Here is an 18,213-nt window from a genome sequence, read left to right on the forward strand (position 1 = left end):
ATGTAGTTTCCATTAAGAACTCTGGGTCACTTAGAACATCAAATTTTTAAGGTTTTGGTCAAAGAGGTATATGTTAAGATAGATAGTAAGAATCATGGTAACAGTCAAACACTACGTATTAAGGTCAGAATAGCTAAGGAAGAGTTTCTCCTTTAAAAATTGGTACCTCTGTCCCATTAAGGGAGAAGTAAATCAGAAAAATTTTAACAATAATAGCACTTTTTATACTGTTTAAAAGCATCTATTAATTTATTCTTTTTCTTTCTAGGAAAAGCCATTGACAAAATCTCTACAACGTGGAGAAGATCCCCAATTTGACCAAGTATGTAATAAGACATTATATACATATTATGTTGTGGTTTTTATTTATTTCAAAATGCAAAAAAGACAAGGGCTCCATGCTCATTATTAGTGTATTGATTAACTTCCTCAAAGAGGATACAGAGATATGATCTTGGGAACTATGTCTTTCAGCTTTTGCAATTATGGCTTAGAGCAGGCATTCAGTAGCTGTCTATTGATTTGAACTGGAAAGAATGGGAATATGTTGGGATAATCCAAATAAGCCCTCAACTGATCATTTCCTAAATCTTTATATACCAGAATTAAAGAAACTAGGAAAAGATAAAGGAACTTCTCCAAAATTTGGTAGATCTTATTATATTTTCACCCAGATTTTTTTTTTTTTGAATGCCCACTATTTGCTGGACACCATGCTACAAAGTACAAAATTGACAAGTTTTAACCCTTCAAGAATTCACAATATTGTGAGAGAAAAATCACTTAAACAATAACTGTGAGACAATTTAGTAACTTAGATTCTAATAGAGAACATGAACAAAACAATTTAAGTCAGGATAAATATAAAGAAAGTCTTTTGGAAAGTAGATCAGGACTAGTAAAAGGACATCCTGCTCTCAACAGCAGGTAATAAGCAGAGGAAATCAGGGCCTGCCAGATCCTGCATCACTAACTAGAGGCTTCAAATATTCATCAGAGGAAGTGAGAGATGTGTTGGTGGTGTTTCCTGAACGTACGCAGTTAACGGCAGAGAAGACAGCATGTCGTCCTTCTAAAACCTCACTTGGAGCCAGTGGTAGACACAGAACACTGCTGGATGCACCACAGTCTGATCTGATATGGTGGGGGTTTTCTTGTCTTATGGAAAACACACAGAGATGCACTTGTGGCAGTTGACTTTCATGTGGAATCAGAAGGAAAGTTCTCTGGCTGTTAAAGTCCAGACCTGTTCAGTCCAAAACTGTAAGGACTGGGGGTGCCTGGGTGACTCTGTCAGTTAACGGTCTGCCTTTGGCTCAGGGCATGGTTCCAGAGTCCTGGGATTGAGTCCTACATGGGGCTCTTCTCTCTCTGCCTCTTCCTCTCCTGTCCCCCCGGCTAGCTCGTGTTCTTTCTCTCTCTCAAATAAAGTATTTTTTGAAAAACAAAATAAAACAAAAGCCCTGTAAGGACTGGTTATAGAGATTGAATGCTACATTTTCTATTGTATGAGCTATTCGCTGAGGGAAATGGCTTGTGCTCGCGGTCAGTGTCCGAGTGCTAGTGTGGCGCTGGGTTTGTTCTCTGGTGCTGGTGGAGCTAGCTGTGTTCTGGAACACTAGCAAAATGGAGTATGTGCTTCATCTCTGTCTTCTCTTGTCATATCATGCTTAGTTGTCATCTGGTGGGTGCTAGGGTGGTCAGATACCCTGATCGAACATTTGGGGTCATTATTTTGGAAATAGGGCAAGTTGTGGCTCTTTCTCTTTTCCTTAAGAATGTAAATATTTGAGGCTCCTGGGTGGCTCAAGGGTTAAGTGTCTGCCTTTGGCTCAGGTCAAGATCTCTGAGTTCTGGGAACAAGCCCTGCCTTGCGGGTCACTGCTCAGAGGGAGTCTGCTTCTCTCTCCCTCTCCACTCCCCCCTGCTTGTGCTCTCTCTTGTGCGCTCTCTCTCTCTCACTCAAATAAGTAAATAAAATCTTTTTTTTTAAGTATTTATTATCTGTTGTCCATAATTTTTCACTCTATTTTATGTTCTCTGTCTGTATTCTAACCTAGTTCTCTCCTAGATATTCCTGTCCTAGGATATCACTGTCCTTTCCTCAAAAACAAAATTAATTCTCTCCAGCTTAATGTATATCTTTCTCTATTCTCTGGGAAAATAGTACTTCTAAATTTTAACATTGTGGATAATAGTTATCTCAAATGATTTGGCTTAAACACAATTTCCCGCTTGTTATTCAGCCCTCTCTTTCTGCATTTCAGCCTTGTGGGAGAGGGATAGCATTTGGAATTAGACCAGGTTTAAATCCCGACTTTGCCACTTTAATTAGCTATAATACTTTTAACCTTGTTGCACAGAATGTTGAAATGCAGAATCTCCGCCCTGTCCCAGATCTTCCTGAATCAGATTCTGCAGCTTAACGGGATCCCCAGGTGACCCATACACACATTAAAAGCTTGAGCGGCCCTGCTCCCTAACACAGCTCTCTGTACCAAAGACGCTTGGTGAGAGAATCAGTAGGAAAATGGCCACTGAGAACTTTCAAATAAGACACATAAGATTACCCTCTCATCATTAAATCATAAATTTACACATGAACCAGGAGGCAACCTACAAAGTCTATCTCATTTTAAAGAGGTAGCAAGACTCTGGGACCAGGAGGAAACTTGGTGGAAATAGACCCATCTGTGCCCCTTTACTGTTTTGCCAGCAAATTATAACAGTGGAGGTTCCATTGACAATGTCATGGTTGTATCAAGCTCTCTTAATCTTTTGACATTTAAACATTTAAATTAAACATTTAAATTAAAACATTTAAATTAAACATTTAAATTAAAACATTTAAATTAATTAAATTTAATTAAATTAAAACAATTGAATTAAATTAAAACATGTAAATTGATTTTTAAAAATTAAACTAAACATTTAAGTTATATAATTCCTCTTGTTCTAATAGCAAACAGTAAGATTTAATTTGGATTCACACAGAGGTCCGTCTACGCGAAAAGAGTATGCTGGTGATGTCACCTTGCGTGGCGTAGACTCCGTTGTTAGGATCATGGGAGCAGTATTAACATAGAAGAGGTATTCATGTAGTACTTACCAGAGGACAGGCACTAGGCTAAGTACATCCTTTGAGTAGAATGCAGTCGGTCCCTGTTCAGAGAATATTTTTATCAGTTTCTTCCTTTTAAATGTCACTTGACATGAAGGACAAACTAGAAAGAACTGAGCTTCTGCACTTCTGGTGCCTGATCCCAGGCAGTCCTGTTTACTCCTCCACTTAACAAGCTCATGATTCATTTTTCTCTTGCTAGAAATAGAAACAAAATAAAAAATCGTGTAATACCTTATAATTTATGAAGCCCCTTCTCACGCATGCTCTCAGCTGACATCACTCACTACTTCCAACAACCCCAAGCAGCAGCCACCACCACCATCATCATCCCGATTTTACATTTCACGGGAGTGAGTCTCAGCTTGCCCAACACCGTGTGGCTGAAGGGGATGTTCAGACTATAAAGCCAGTGCTTTTTACGCTATAACATGTTTCTACATCTAAAAACTAAGGTGGCGAGAATTTAGAGGGGAGTTTTTAACAGGTAAGGGATCTCAGATCCTGTAGCAGTCAAGATTTGGTTTCCCTGCAAATGACGCATAAAATAACAGCGACTTGGATAAGATGGCGTCTTCCACTCTCACATTCAAGAAATACAAAGCAGATCAGTCTAGTATCTTTATCTTATTTTTGTTGTCTTGTGTGTGGCTCATCTCATAGTCCAGTTTGGCTTCTAGAGTTCAGCCATTATTTCTGTATTCCAAGCAATAGGAAGGAGAAATAGGAAAAGAGTTATAGGCAAATAAACAAATGAACAAAAAAACCAGAAAGTCTCAACATTGCACATACCACTTCTCATATTCAGTTGGCGAGATCTTAATCCCATAGCACACACAGCTATAGGAAAGATTAGGAAATTTTATTTTGAGCAATCATTTGTCCACCTAAAATCTGGTATTTTGGGGGACCTAGGTGGTTCAGTCAGTTAAGCATCCAACTCCTGATCTCAGCTCAGGTGTCCATCTCAGGGTCATAAGTTCAAGCCCTGCATTGGCCTCCCCACTGGGCATGGGGCCTATTAAAAAAAAAATCAGGTGTTTTATAACTAAGGAAGAAGAATAGACTGGATATTAGGTATTACCTATATTTGCCAGATATCATAGAGTTTTGACCAAATGCCCAATAAAGAATACTATTTATTGTATTGAAATGAATGCACAATCAGAGGCAAAACTGGCTTTTTTCAATAGTGGGAGAATGAAGTCAATTGAACCTTCACTGGGCACAGTGTCTTTTTTCTGTCTGTAGACAAGAATCTTTGGCATTGCTATCAGTAGTCTATCATATGCACAATTTAAAAATAGCTCAAAGGCATTAAAAGGTGCAGAGCTCTTGCAGACTCAAATTAGATAACCCCTAGAGAGGTGAGCTCTGAGTGATACATAGTTTTCTACTGAGACACACAATTTTCCTGTTGGCTGGGAGCGTTAGGGAAGAGACCAGGTAGGAAAGGATCAGACTGTGGGAGACTTTAATGACAGTGGGGGAGGGGGCTTTATCTCAGACATACTGGGACCAATTTGAACAAAGTAACAACTTGGAGTTAACCCCGAGGTAGCGGGGTTCGTGAATGAAGAGATCTTTGAAGTATGGAGGCATTTGAGGAGTTTGGGTGTTGATTTGAGACTGAAAGGGCCCAAACTAAAATGGAGGCAATGGAACTAAAGGAGAAACAAAAAGTAACTATGGCTTTCAGCCACGGTTTGGAACCATTTCTATTCAGTTCCACAAATACTGAGTGGCCAAGCGTGCTAGGACCTGTACAAGGTTCTGGGATTCAAAAACAGTAAGACAGAGTTCCTGCCCCCAAGGAATTCCCAATCCCAGGAAGAAGGCTGATATCCCCACAAATAACAGTGCAGCGTGAATTCTATACCAGAGGTCCATTTCAAGGGCTGTGGGAACTCCAGCAAGGGGGCAGGGAAAGACACCTGAGAGGTGGACAGTTATGTCACAGGAGGCAATCGGGGCCCAGTGGCATTTTAAAGATATCTGTTATCCAGATGAATTGGGTTGGACCAGGCCAGGCAGAAGGAGCTGCGTGGACGAAGAAGCGGGGATGTGAGTAGCGGAGGACAGTAGTAGAGGAGCGGTCAGGGCGGAATCGGGACAGGCACACAGAAGCCCGTTGTTCCGGGGCCACACCGTGAAGTCTGGACTCTTGCTGATGGATAAGAAGCTCTTCCAACAGAGACACGCTGGGCTTGATGAGAGGTTATAAATCATTTTACACGTATGCAGTTTTCAGGGAGGGTCGGATACCTCAGGAGAAATAACCAGAGCTCATTCATGTATGGGGCCACCCAACAGACACTGAAGGATTAGAGACCAGAGCAAATGGGTGAAGAATATCCCAGGCAAACAGAGTTTAGGATCAGGAAGTGGGATCCACAGAAGAATGCCCAGAAAAAAAAAGGTGGCCAAAAAAGTGCAAGCAGCCTCAGAAGATGCTGCTTTCCAGGGCAGGGATGGGTCATGATGGCAGCTGGGCAGACACCCTCACAGAAGAACGGAGATCCGCAGTTAGTTGCTCCCTGGAAACCAGCTTTGAGAAAGCTTTAGGCTGTGATGTGATTGATTGACATGTAGAATGCATTTTCATAGTCGATAGATTAATACTAAGTAGTCTGAGAGACTCACTTTCACAGCTTGGTTATGCGGGCTGATTACGAACGGGTATAAGATTTCAATGGGAAAACGGTCTACCTGACAGAACACAGTCATGGTACTGGTGACGAGTTCCCTCTCTGTGGTCTCTGGTGGGGGTGTCCTATGAATGGAGGGCATGGTGAGCTCCCCCTTTTTACTTCAAGTGACTTTCTTCTGTTATCAGAGTTTACGGATGTCCTTTTTAATATATAAAGTAAAAGGCATTTTATTTTGGATTCTCAACTGCCACGGTAGCTGACCTGTGATGAGCACGGACACAGGGAAATGGGGACCAGAGGCAGCTGAAATATTGCATTAACCCATTTTAAATAGGGGAAAACAGTTCTCCACAGTCAGCCTCATCTGGGGAAGTGTGTAACCCTCACCTGGTGGAGGAGGTCCTGATACTTGGTACATTTATACACCGAGATGGAAATTGTGGCTGTTGAATAAAGGAGTCACCGAATTGTTATTATTTCATATAACTTCCAGGTACATGTGCTTTCTTGCCTTTTTTTTTTTTTTTTAAACATGTGCTTTGTTATCAAGTTTGTCTGTCCTTGGCTCTAGACTTTGGCTTCTATCTAATAATGACCTAAACATGCAATAAGTCACATGACAGCAACAACTGTATGCCACATGATGTTTTCTGCTCAGACTTTGTTTCTTGAAACAGTCACATACAGTAAGTGAAAGTTATTTCCTCTTTGTGTCGTAAGATATGATCACTCCCCAAAGAGCTGGTGCCGGAACAACCAGAACAAGAATCTAAATCCTAGTTTTCACAGGTGAATTGTCTTACTGTGCTTTGGCGCTGCATAAATAACCATACGGGAGGGAGATAAGAGAGTATAGGGGGAATAAGACGGGCAGCATTACCGAACCCTGGGGAGGAAAGCAGTTCAAGCTGAACATGAGAAAGAGTGTCATTTGCTCAGGAGACTTGAGGGGGAATGACTGCAAAGGTCTGTTGGTTGCCCAGTAGGTTTGCCCTTTCTGATGTTTTATATAGAGGTTTTGGGGAGTGTGGCAAGAGCAGAAATCGGGTGTCAGAAAGGAAGAAGTGAGGCAGGAAGAGGAAACATCACCAATGCTTGGCTGGTTGAGAATTTGGCCAGAAGAAGGGAAGGTCCTCTGGTGAGGGAGAGGAGAGCAGAATCAAATGAGGCCCACGTGTGTTTTATGGAACCCTCTTATGCTGACTGAAGCACAAGAGCTTAACACTGTCTTTCTGCTGGTGGTTCTGTCCATTCTACACTTGCATTTGGGCTCCATGCTTTCAGATGGTCGTGGTTCCTAAGAGACTGATGTATGTATAAGTTGGCCTCCCAATAATTGGTTTTGTTCAAACTATTGATTCTGGTTCCAGGATAGTGAGCTGTTGCCCGCAGTAAAACCCAGGGAGCCCGGTGCTCCCTACCTTTCTCTTATGGTGCAAACATAGGACAGGCATTGCTCAGACCCCTCAACAAAGAAGCATTTGAAAGGCCCCATGTTTGTATCTTCTGGGGCCAGAAAAGTGTGGAAACAAAAGCCAAGCTACAAGGGTTCTAACGGAGGCCCTGATATCTTTGTGCTTAGATGAGAGGCAGGTGGATCTTTTTTCTTTTTCCTTTCTTTTCTTTTTCTTTTTTCTTTTTTAACAATATCAGCTCTGATAAGTAAAATTCCGTCGATAATTTCTATCGTTTTTTCTGTTATTAACTTAGCCTATGATCCTCTCAAAGTCAAAACTTTTTATGTCTGGGCTTCATTTTGAATATTTAGAAATGGAAGAGGAAAATAGAAATAGACATTTCTGAAGGTCTGTTATGTGCCCTACACTTTATAGTATCTCATTTAGCCTTCAGAAAAAACCCAGTGGGCCAAGTATTCTTCCGTCCCATTTTACAGCTGGAAACATAGAGCCTCAGGGAAGTGGACACACCCAAGCTCACACAGGCAATAAAGGACAGAGCTGTAACTTGAACTCAGGACCATCTGATCTTCCCAGTACACTAATGAAATTATGAAAACATGGCTTGTGACCGATCAGTCATCACATAGGGCATTCTGAGAACATTATTTAGGTGGCAGCTTATTCGCAAGTCAGTGTGACATACCCTTTCCTAGTGTCATCTCTGCAAATTCCTAATAATTTGCTCAGACATTCTAAGGAACTTCTACTGGGGTTTTCCTCTCGATGTTAAATATTTACATATTTTGTAGCACCTCAGTGTCTTAATATGGCAAAATGCCATCCATAAACAGGACACACATGGTAAAATAAATCCATACATCTGTAAGAGAGTGAAAATAACTTTTTACCATCTTGGGTAGCAGTAATTTTCCAGAAAGAAAGCAGATGAAATTCTAGTGCTTCAGCACTGATTCTAATGCTACAGTTCAGTCAAAATCTATTTAAAATGTATAAATGAAAAATATAAGCCATCAAGAGTAAAGCCAAATTAACTGGCATTGGGTTCCTATTAGTATTATTCAGTGTTTCCTAAATTATTCCCCAGTGGAACAGGGCGTTCCATAAAATGGACTAATATATTAAAGTCAAATAATACAGATATTTTCCTAATTTTCAGGAAAAATAGATTAACTATATAGACTTATACAATTTTAAGTTTTTGTAAGAAATTGTTCTTAAGCCTTTGTTATCTGTCACCGCTGACTGAATGCTAGATTATCTAGCACTAGTATGATAGATGATCAAGTAAAACAAAATTGCATTTGAATTACTGTACTATATCAGCATTTTGTGGTATTACCTAGAGAGTACCCTGACCCCCAGGTATTTGGCCATCTGAACTAGTTTGAAAAATTAAACTATCAATGAAGTTAGTTTAAAATTTATTCACGAAATGTGCCACTCAGGGCAAGTCAACCTTATAACTGTAAGATACGGAGTGACTCCACTGAGTAATTATTCAAATATTTATGTAAAGTTTCCTTCTTTGCATTCAGCAAGTATAATAAAATGCTTATGAAAAAATTAATGTCTTACCTACAGCATAATGGACAGTCTCTTTTAGCCTATTTATACATAAAATGCCAAAATAAACATCAAGAAACCTTTGCAGAGTACATTTAGCATCCCCCCTCTATCCCCCCAGAAAGAAAACACCAGCATGAAATAGTTCTGTGATTCTGTACACTTCATCTCCTCAGGCTGCCCAGTACCTAGCTCATCTATGATGGAAGAATATGATCATTTAAATGCAACAAGAACATCTTTGTAAATGGGCCTGCCCCCTTTCAACAGCAGCACAGAGCTAGAATTCATCTCACCATTGGCTCTGCTTCCCGTAAATGAAGGAGTTGAGTAACCAAGAAGCCAGCTAGGCCTTCCTCCCTTCCTGAGCTTTGAGGGCCAGGTCTTTGCAAATTCCACCCTTCCTTCCTGAAAGCCTGGACTCAAAAGGGCAGTAACAGAGAGATGGAAAAAACACACACATCCACCCCAATCTGACCTTTCATCTCTTCTAAGATGGTCTCAGTGTATTTGCCATGGAAAGTATGTCCAGTAGATAGAAAGCAAGAACGGCTTCGAGATGCCTTTAATGGGTAGAAAAAATTATTACGGCTGAGGTTTAATGAATACTCCTGACATTCCCTGTGGAGCATGTGGGTTACACCTAAGTAGGTGTAATTAGCTAAATATTGTGTGCTCTACCCAGTGATGATTAAGGGGCAGACATAAGTTTAGGTCACATTTATGGCTCTGTAGTAAATAACAGAAGCATGTAATTATCCCACACAAGTGTTTTTTAATTAAACTTTTGTGAATAGTTACAGAAAAGGGGCAAAGATAGTACAGATAGTTATCATGTTTCCTGCACTCAGTTTCTTTTTATTAACACCTTTCATTACCATGTGTATTTGTCACGCCTAAGAAGCCAACATTGGTACATTATTAGTAACTAAATTCTGTATTTGCATTTTATTTCTTTTTCCCAAACATCTCTTTTCAGTTCCAGGATACCATCTAACATACCACATTATATTTAGTCATCGTGTCTCCTTAAGTCTCGTCCAGACTTACACAAGTATTTTTAAATTACTGAAATATTAGAGTGGATGGTTGGGGATTTTATTACATATGCGATAATTAAGACAGAATTAACCCATAGTGAAGAACTCTGAATTCTGATTTTTTTCCCTTCTGGGAGGAATCCCCTTCATTTCCCAATTCAAAATACGAGATGAGATGGTGGTGATTGGAGAAGTATCCTTTCTTGTGCTGAGGGAACGTTAGAGAGAACCTGGAAATTACCCCCGGGACATGCCATTAATTTGCTTTCCTCCCCAAATTTCCCACTGTTGTATCCACAGGAACAAAGAGAGAATATGTTGTGGCTGTGAATATTACAGTGTGTGTGAGGAGGGCTATTTTAAAAAATAATAATAATAATTTTTCAATTAAAAAAAAAAAACTACTGGTGATTTTGTTCCCAGGGCAGGCAGAATGCAATAGCCTATTTAGTTCTGAACTGATAATAAACCATAGCTAAAGATAATGTATAATTTTGTGTATGTCCGTAAAACCACAATCATAAGAGAGAGCAAGAAATAAGGCTCTCAAGAAAGAGAATCTGAGGAAGAACTCATAATCGTTGTGTTCAATCTTAGAGCTGCTTTTAAAGCTGACAGTGGAAAGTCCCATTGACACGAAGCACTTCAGCTCCCATTGCTCTAGTTTCCCTTATAAAAAGAAGTTAAGCCTCTCCAGCTTAACTAGAGAAACATTTTAAGTTAACTAAGGTTTTCCATTTCTTCTGCCATCTCCCTGCTCAAGCCATGATCACTGTGTGCCTGGAACTGTGGCAATAACCTCCTTCAGTTCAGGGGTGTGTGTGTGTGTGTGCGCGCGCACGCATGCTCGCGCTCCTAACCACGCTTGTTGGCAAACCTCTTTGGTCCAGCCTACACATCACTGCTGAATTAAACCTCCTCAACAAGTCAGTGGGCTTATTTTCCTATTCAGAAATCTGTAGAAGCTTCCCATTTTCTAGAGAAGAAAACTGAAATTCTTCAGACTAGCATTAAGTACTTGCTATGATTTAGTTTTAGCTCAAGATTTTCAGCAGTATTTTTCTTCACTCTGATATACCAGAGTCCCTACACCAACCAAATATTTCTTCTCTCAGTTCACTCAAAACTTTCACTAAATTAATCACTGTAATTATTATGAACAAACAATTATTTTATACCTTAATCACCATAGGCTTCTGGCCTTTGAGTCTTTGCTTAGTTTTTTCCTTGGCTCTTACCTAGTATTTCTACCCTTTCTATAAAAGGCGCAAGTAAAAATCCTACCTTCATGTCTCTTTAACTCCCATCCACCTCTCCTCTAGTGATCTCTCTGTCCTGAGGATTCCTGATTTTCAGGTGCGCTCTCAGTATGTCGGTATATCTCTTCCTAGTTATCTTTTCTGGATATGCATACTTATGTAGTGTCTGCACTGAGTCGGAATGTTACCAATTAAATGATTGTTTTAATTCTTCTTCCACTTAACATATTATGAACATTTTCATGTCATTAAATATTTTTGGACTGTGATTTTTAATGGTTTCAGAGGTCATCTACATCACACTCCACATTGTATGAAGGCATTTTCACATAGTTGGACATTTAAGGTGTTCCCATTTTTTATGTAATATGTAATGTTTTCCTGAACAATCTTACCTCTAATTGTGTATTTGAGATAAATTCCTAAGAATGAGCTTACCGAGAATGCCATTTATAAGGTTCTTGATCTGCATTTCCAAATTTCCTTCCAGATAGGTTAGGCCAATTTTTTTCATTGATCGGTTGTGTTTGAACATGCCTTTTTAAACACTGTCTCATCGGCCCTGGGGGTTATCATTTGCTTGTAAGAAATTTTGTGAATTCATGTTTGTGAATGAGGTGGTTACAATATATCTCATTGTAGGTTTACATGTTCTGTTTATAAGGCCTTTATCAGGGGGGTGTCTGCCAGTATTTTCTCTGGGTCTACAGCTCGTCTTTTCATCACTTTCTTGACAGTATCTTTCTTTTTTTTTTTTTTAAAGGTCTCGCAACTGCAATTTTATTTTCTTTTGTGAAAATAAACAACTGGAAGTTTAAATTGCTCCAAGAAACCCCATAAAAACAAAAAGAAATACACACAGAAGAAGCATGTGAGGTGATAGGGAGAGGGGGGAGGGCGTTTAGACCTTTGGCAGATTGTGCTAGCACTGACCCAGGGGAGAAGAGCCAGGCCTTGGGGCCAGGTCCCATCTGCCGCTCTGGGACTGTGAGGGGAGGTCTTGACTGGTGAGGGGGTGGCACAGAGACTTCTTCACCGAGGAAGTGGCAGGCACCTTGAATCCTTTTCAACGTGGGGAAGAACCATTTCAGAGGACCTGTTTGCCCACCGAAAGCTGGAGGCTGTTGCGTTAGGGCCCACTGAGGGAAAGGGGATGCTGGTGGAGACAAAATCAGGCAAAGGTGGCTTCTCGCGTGATAACAGTCTTACACTGGGCAGAGGACGAAGATGAAGGCAGTTGAGCAAAGGAGAAAAACTTGGCGAGGTCAAAGGGAATGTCCAGGAATGGGATCTAGATGAAGAGGTAACAGGCCGTAAGTCCGGCCGTGGCCGACAGTATCTTTCTAAAAGCAGAATCTCTTAATTTTTTACTGAAGTATTGTTGACGCACAATGTCACAGTAGTTTCTGGTGAAGAGCATAGTGATTCCACAGGTTTATACACTCTGCTGGGCTCACCACAGTGTAGCTCCCATCCATCACTGGGCAACACCATCACAGCATCATTGCCTTGATTCCCTATGCTGTGCCTTTCATCCCATGACTTATTCATTGCATAGTTGAAGTCTGTGGTTCCCACTCCCTTCACCCATTTTGCTCATCCCCCTAGCCCCGCCCCTCTGGCAGCCATCAGTTTATTCTCCGTATTTATGGTTCTGGTTCTCCTTTTGTTTGTTCTGTTTTGTTTTGCAGATTCCACACGTAAATGAAATCATAGGGTATTTGTCTTTTTCAGTTTGACTTATTTTACTTAGCACCATACTCTCTAGGTCCATGCATGTTGTTGCAAATAGCAATATTTCATTCTCTTTTATCTTTTATGGCTGAATAATATTCCACTGTATATATGTATGTGTGTATATATGTGCATATATATACACACATACTATATCTTCTGTATCCATTCATCTGTGGGTGGACACTTGGGTAGCTTCCGTGTCCTGGAGGCTGCATCAATTTACATTCCTACCTACAGTACATGAGATGTTCCCCTTTGGACACATACTCACTGACACATGTTATTTCTTGTCTTTTTGATTCTAGAAATTCTGACACATATAAGACATTATCTTATAGTAGTTCTGATTTGCATTTCCTTGATAATTAGTGATATTGTGTGATTCATGTGTCTGTTTGCCATCTGTTTGTCTTCTGTAGAAAAAAAAAATATCTGTTTAGGACCTCTGTCCATTTATTTTTAATTGGATTATTTGGGGGGGTTTTGGTGTTGAGGTGTGTAATTTTTTTTTAATACATTTTCGGTATTAACTCCTTATCAGGTATGTCACTTGCAAGTACCTTCTCCCACTCAGTAGGTTACCTTCTCATTTGGTTGATGGTTTCCTTCATTATGAAAAAGCTTTTTATTTTGGTTTAGTCCCACTAATTTATTTTTGCTTTTGTTTCCCTTGCCTGACGAGACATATCTAGAAAAATGTTGTTACAGCTGATGTTAGAGAAATTATTGTCTGTGTTTTCTTCTAGAAGTTTGTGGTTTTCTACCTCACATTTAGGTGTCTTTAATCTAATTTGAGTTTATTTTTGTGTGAGAAAGTATAATAAAGTGGTCCAGTTTCATTCTTTTGTGTATAGCTTTCCTGTTTTCCCAACACAAGCACCATTTGTTGAGGAGACTGTCTTTTCCCCATTTTGTATTCCTGCCTCCCTTGTTGTTGATTAATTGACCATATATTGTGGGTTTATTTCTGAGCTCTCTTTTCTGTTCCCTTGATCTATGTGTCTTTTTTTGTGCCAGTACTGAACTGCTTTGATTACTAGAGCTTTGTAATATATCTTCACACCTGGGATTGTGATAACCTTCAGTTTTGTTCTTCTTTTTCAAGATTGTTTTGGCCATTCAGGGTCTTTGGAGGTTCACAAATTTTAGGGTTATTTATTCTAGTTCTGTTAAAAATACTGTTGGTATTTTGATGAGAATTGCTTTGAATCTGTAGATTGCTTTGTGTAGTATGGATGTTTAACAATATTATTTCTTCCAATCCATGACTGTTTTCTTCAATTTCTTTTGTCCACATCTTAACAGTTAAAAGAGTTCAGGTCTTTCACCTCCTTGGTTAAAATTATTCCTAGGTATTTTATTCTGTTTGGTGCAACTGTAAATGGAATTCTTTTCATAATTTCTCTTTCTGCTACTTTGTTATTAGTGTATAGAAATGCAACTGATTTCTGTGTATTAATTTTGTATCTTGTGACTTTGCTGAATTCATTTATTGCTTCTAATAGTTTTTTGGCAGAGTCTTCAGGGTTTTTTATATGCATAGTATCATATCATCTGCAAATAGTGACAGCTTTACTTCTTTCATACCAATTTAGATACCTTTTATTCCTTTTCCTTGTCTGATTGCTGTGGCTAGGGCTTGCAGTACTGTGTTGAATAAAAGTGATAACAGTGGACATCCTTGTCTTATTCCTGATTTTAATGGAAAAGCTCTCAGTTTTTCACCATTGAGTATTATGTTATCTATAGGTTTTTCATGTATGGCCTTTATCATGTTGAGGTATGTTCCCTCTAAACTTGCTTTATTGAGCATTTTTATCATAAACAATGTTGAATTTTGTCAAATGCTTTTTCTGCATCTACTGAGATGATTGTATGACTTTATATCCTTCATTTGGTTAATGTGATGTATCACATTGATTGGTTTGTGAATAGTGAACCATCCTTGATTAAATCATCCCCAGAAAAGAAGCTTTTAATTTTGATGATGTTCAGTATCAAATTGCCATGGAGTTTGCTCTTAGTGTGTTACCTAAGAAATCCTCAGCTAGTCCAGAGTCACAGAAATTTTCTCCTGTGTTTTCTTGAGAAGTTTTATAGTTTTAATTTTTTATAGTATGATTTTTTAAATTAACTTTTTCACATGGTATGAGATATCAATTGGGGTTCATTTTCTCATGGTAATTAATAAAAGATACAAATATTTCCAGATAAGGAAATTAAAATAAAAACTCGTCTATCAAAGATATTTTTGTTGTTTAAAAAAGAGAGAAGTAGTTTGCCTTTAAGGTGACACACAGGAAATTATTGCTACTAGTTCATGTCTTCAGTCTAATTTGGGACATACCTCAGATGAGTGGATGAATGATTATTGTCAGAAAACCATACCTTGTATTACCACTTAGGTTGTTTGGGAGCTAGATTTTGTAATTTCACTTAAGCAACTAATGTAATTGTGTTAATTAATATATTTATTTATAAAACAAGCATCTTTGAGAGTTAAGGAGTACAAAACACTACACTTCTTGGATAGTGTGGGAAATAATTTCTCTGCAGTCCATGAACAACCTGTATGCAATTAACATCCGTTTTCTAGAATGAAAGGAAGTCAACGTAATTAACTTTATTGAACCACAATATTATAAGAAACATCTGTCAACATTAAGAGACTTTGGGCTCTTGGGAATATACTAATAAAGATTATTAAAGGAAAGATGGGATAAGTAAGAAGATTTTGTGAATATCCTTGAAGTTATTTGTGAAATGATAAGTTTCTCAGTAATTGGCAGGGCCACCAAAGCCTTTTTATCACCTGTTTTTCTCTGTAGGTCATCAGCTCAATGAGCTCCCTTTCTGAGTACTGCCTGCCTTCCATTCTGCGTACATTATTTGACTGGTATAAAAGGCAAAATGGCATTGAGGATGAATCACATGAATACAGACCAAGAACAAGCAATAAATCAAAAAGGTACATTTCTTTTGTATAGGAATTATGAGGTTCCTTCCTTCCAGAAACATAAGTCAAAATGGGATTTATGCATCATCTAAATCTGCCTGTCTGTGCATGGATACCTAGCAGGTGCTGCAGGGGATAGGGCAGGGCAGCTGTCTAGCAGTGGGAGTACTAGTCACTGTCACTTGTCACAGGTTGAAAAGATATACTCAGCCTTATTTTGACATTGGTGGGGCAGATGTAAAGGGCCCTAGGTTACCCTCTGGTCTGCTTTTTTCCTGAGCTCTGTCTCCTCCAGTCTATACCTAAAAGCAGAAAGGCTGTTGCAGGCCCTGCATGATGCTGTCTCGTCCTTGCTAGTAACCTTGAGTGCCCAGGGTGCCCGTGTGAGGAGGAGGCAGGGCGGAACATCAGCAGTAGGCCTGGAGCTGCCACAAATTAACCCTGTGACTTTGGACAACTCACCATCTCTCTATACTTTAGTGTTTTTGCAAGAAAAACAGGGAAGTCAGGTTGCATCATCTCAAACTTCCCTTGCAGCTGAGAATTTTGTTTATTCTCTGCTCCCCCTCTCTTATGGATTTGAAAAGTGGAACTTGCTGCTACAGAAACACTTTAGCAACCATAAAATTTAGGATGCATGTACTGTCAAATGAATGGGCATCCCCCAAAAGTTCATGTAAATATAAGTAATTTCATGTTTGAAATATAAGTAAACATAAGAAAGGTTGCTGTATTTACCTTTAAAAAATATTTTAAAAACAGATTTCTCTGTATGAATTGATTATGCATTTTAAAGAGAAGTAAACTGAAATGAATTATTCAGAAAATCAGACATTAATTACTTCTTGTGAGTGATATATCTCTTTCATTTCTCTTGATGAGTCTAATACATTTTTTAAAATACCCACTTCTCAGTGTCATGGAATGAATTACATTTCATCCACACTTGTAATTTCATTTTATAATATGCTTGAGTTTATGCAAGATTGAGTCCTTTATTTATCATCTTGTTTGGGAGAGAAATTAATAGCTTTTTCATGTTGAATCATTTTTTAGTTGAAGAGAGGGAATTTTTTTGTGATATAATTTACACGTGGCAAAATTCATTCTCTTAACGTGTATAGTTCTGTGTTTTTCGTATATTCACAAGGTTGTGCAGCCATCACTACTAACTCCAGAACATTTTATCACCCCAAAAAGAAACCCCATTCTAATTAGCAGTCTCTTCTTACAAATATTTTTGATGTATATAATTTTAAAGGTAAAATCTTAATTCCGTGTCTGAAAATGGTTCAGAATGTGTGACCAGTAAGGTAATTGTATCAGGGGCACCTGGGTGGCTCAGTTGGTTGAGTATCTGACTGTCGCTCAGGTCATGGTCTTAGGGTCCTGCCATCGAGTTCATGTGCGGCTTCATGCTCAGCAGGGAAATGTGCTTGTCGTCGCTCTGCTGCTCCCCCTGCTTGTGCTTGTGCTCCTTCTCGCTCTCAGATAAATAAATAAATAAATAAATAAATAAATAAATAAATAAATAAATAAAATCTTTAGTTAATTAATGGTATCGTTTTATTATTCTTCCCATATTACATGTTAGTTTATAAGCAGATAATAAACTTTTCTTGGGAGTGAGAAATGGAGCCATTTTAGTGAGTTGAATTGAGTTTTAGTTTTGTCTGTTTTGTCAGAATGTGGTTACTAAAACTGGATTATTTATTAACTTATTTCTTTATGGATTGGAAAATAACATTTTAAAAGTCACGTTACTGATTGTTTTGAGGAGATCAGAGTAATTGCCGAGATCAAATACGGCATCAGGACAGAGAAATTCAACTTAGCAGCATTTAATTAACATTTGGGAGTACAAACAAGAATGTGGGGAAAGCCAAAAGAATAAGTGTGTCTAGAGCATGATATAGGTAATAATGCAAGTTTCTGTTACTAGAAGAAGAGAAAAGAGGAACTTTAGAGGAAGCATAAGCAACTGAAAACAGTCAAATGTGACAGATGTGTACTAGGGTTACAATTTCTAAGATTAGTACAACATCAACATTTTGACTGCCAAATAAATTTGTCAAATGCTGCTGGCTCCTGGCAGTTAGACCTCAAACCAGCAATAAAGTTGAATTCATTATTGGAAAAGTATAGGTCTTATTTTTATTTGAAAGCATAAATTGACTTATTAAAAAGAATCAGGGGGTTAAAGTTTTTCTCCCTGCCAAGAACTGCTTTAAACAGGGTCCTCTGGCCCCTTTTAAAGGCTCTTGTTGGCCATCCAACACAAGTTTCTGTCTACTGCCGTTGGCCATCTTTGAAAGCTCTCCTTCCTTTCAGTCTTCAAACTTCTTATTTACTTATTCCATGATATAATCTCTAGGTCAGACTTGTGAATGTTCTCTTTTCTTAATACAATTCCATGTGTTTTATGCTCCTCCAGCTGGCAGAAGCTCTTAACAGTTCTAATGGGT

At 38.8% G+C, this 18,213-nt stretch overlaps 1 protein-coding gene across 8 annotated transcripts in view; it reads left to right on the forward strand.

Moving 5' to 3' along the window:
- Positions 1-18,213, forward strand: part of FRY (FRY microtubule binding protein) — a 444,482-nt gene that overhangs the window by 249,946 nt on the left and 176,323 nt on the right. For 7 of the 8 annotated variants that reach the window (XM_045978039.1, XM_045978033.1, XM_045978035.1 and 4 more), the window contains 2 exons: positions 269-322; positions 15,621-15,760. In XM_045978039.1, the coding sequence (XP_045833995.1) occupies positions 269-322; positions 15,621-15,760 (194 nt within the window). Of the gene's footprint in view, positions 1-268; positions 323-15,620; positions 15,761-18,213 lie in introns of those variants that run through there. The other variant, XM_045978041.1, reaches the window with a different exon arrangement.

The sequence above is a fragment of the Meles meles genome, chromosome 14 (genome assembly GCF_922984935.1).
Source record: "Meles meles chromosome 14, mMelMel3.1 paternal haplotype, whole genome shotgun sequence".
Classification (NCBI taxonomy): Eukaryota; Metazoa; Chordata; class Mammalia; order Carnivora; family Mustelidae; genus Meles; species Meles meles.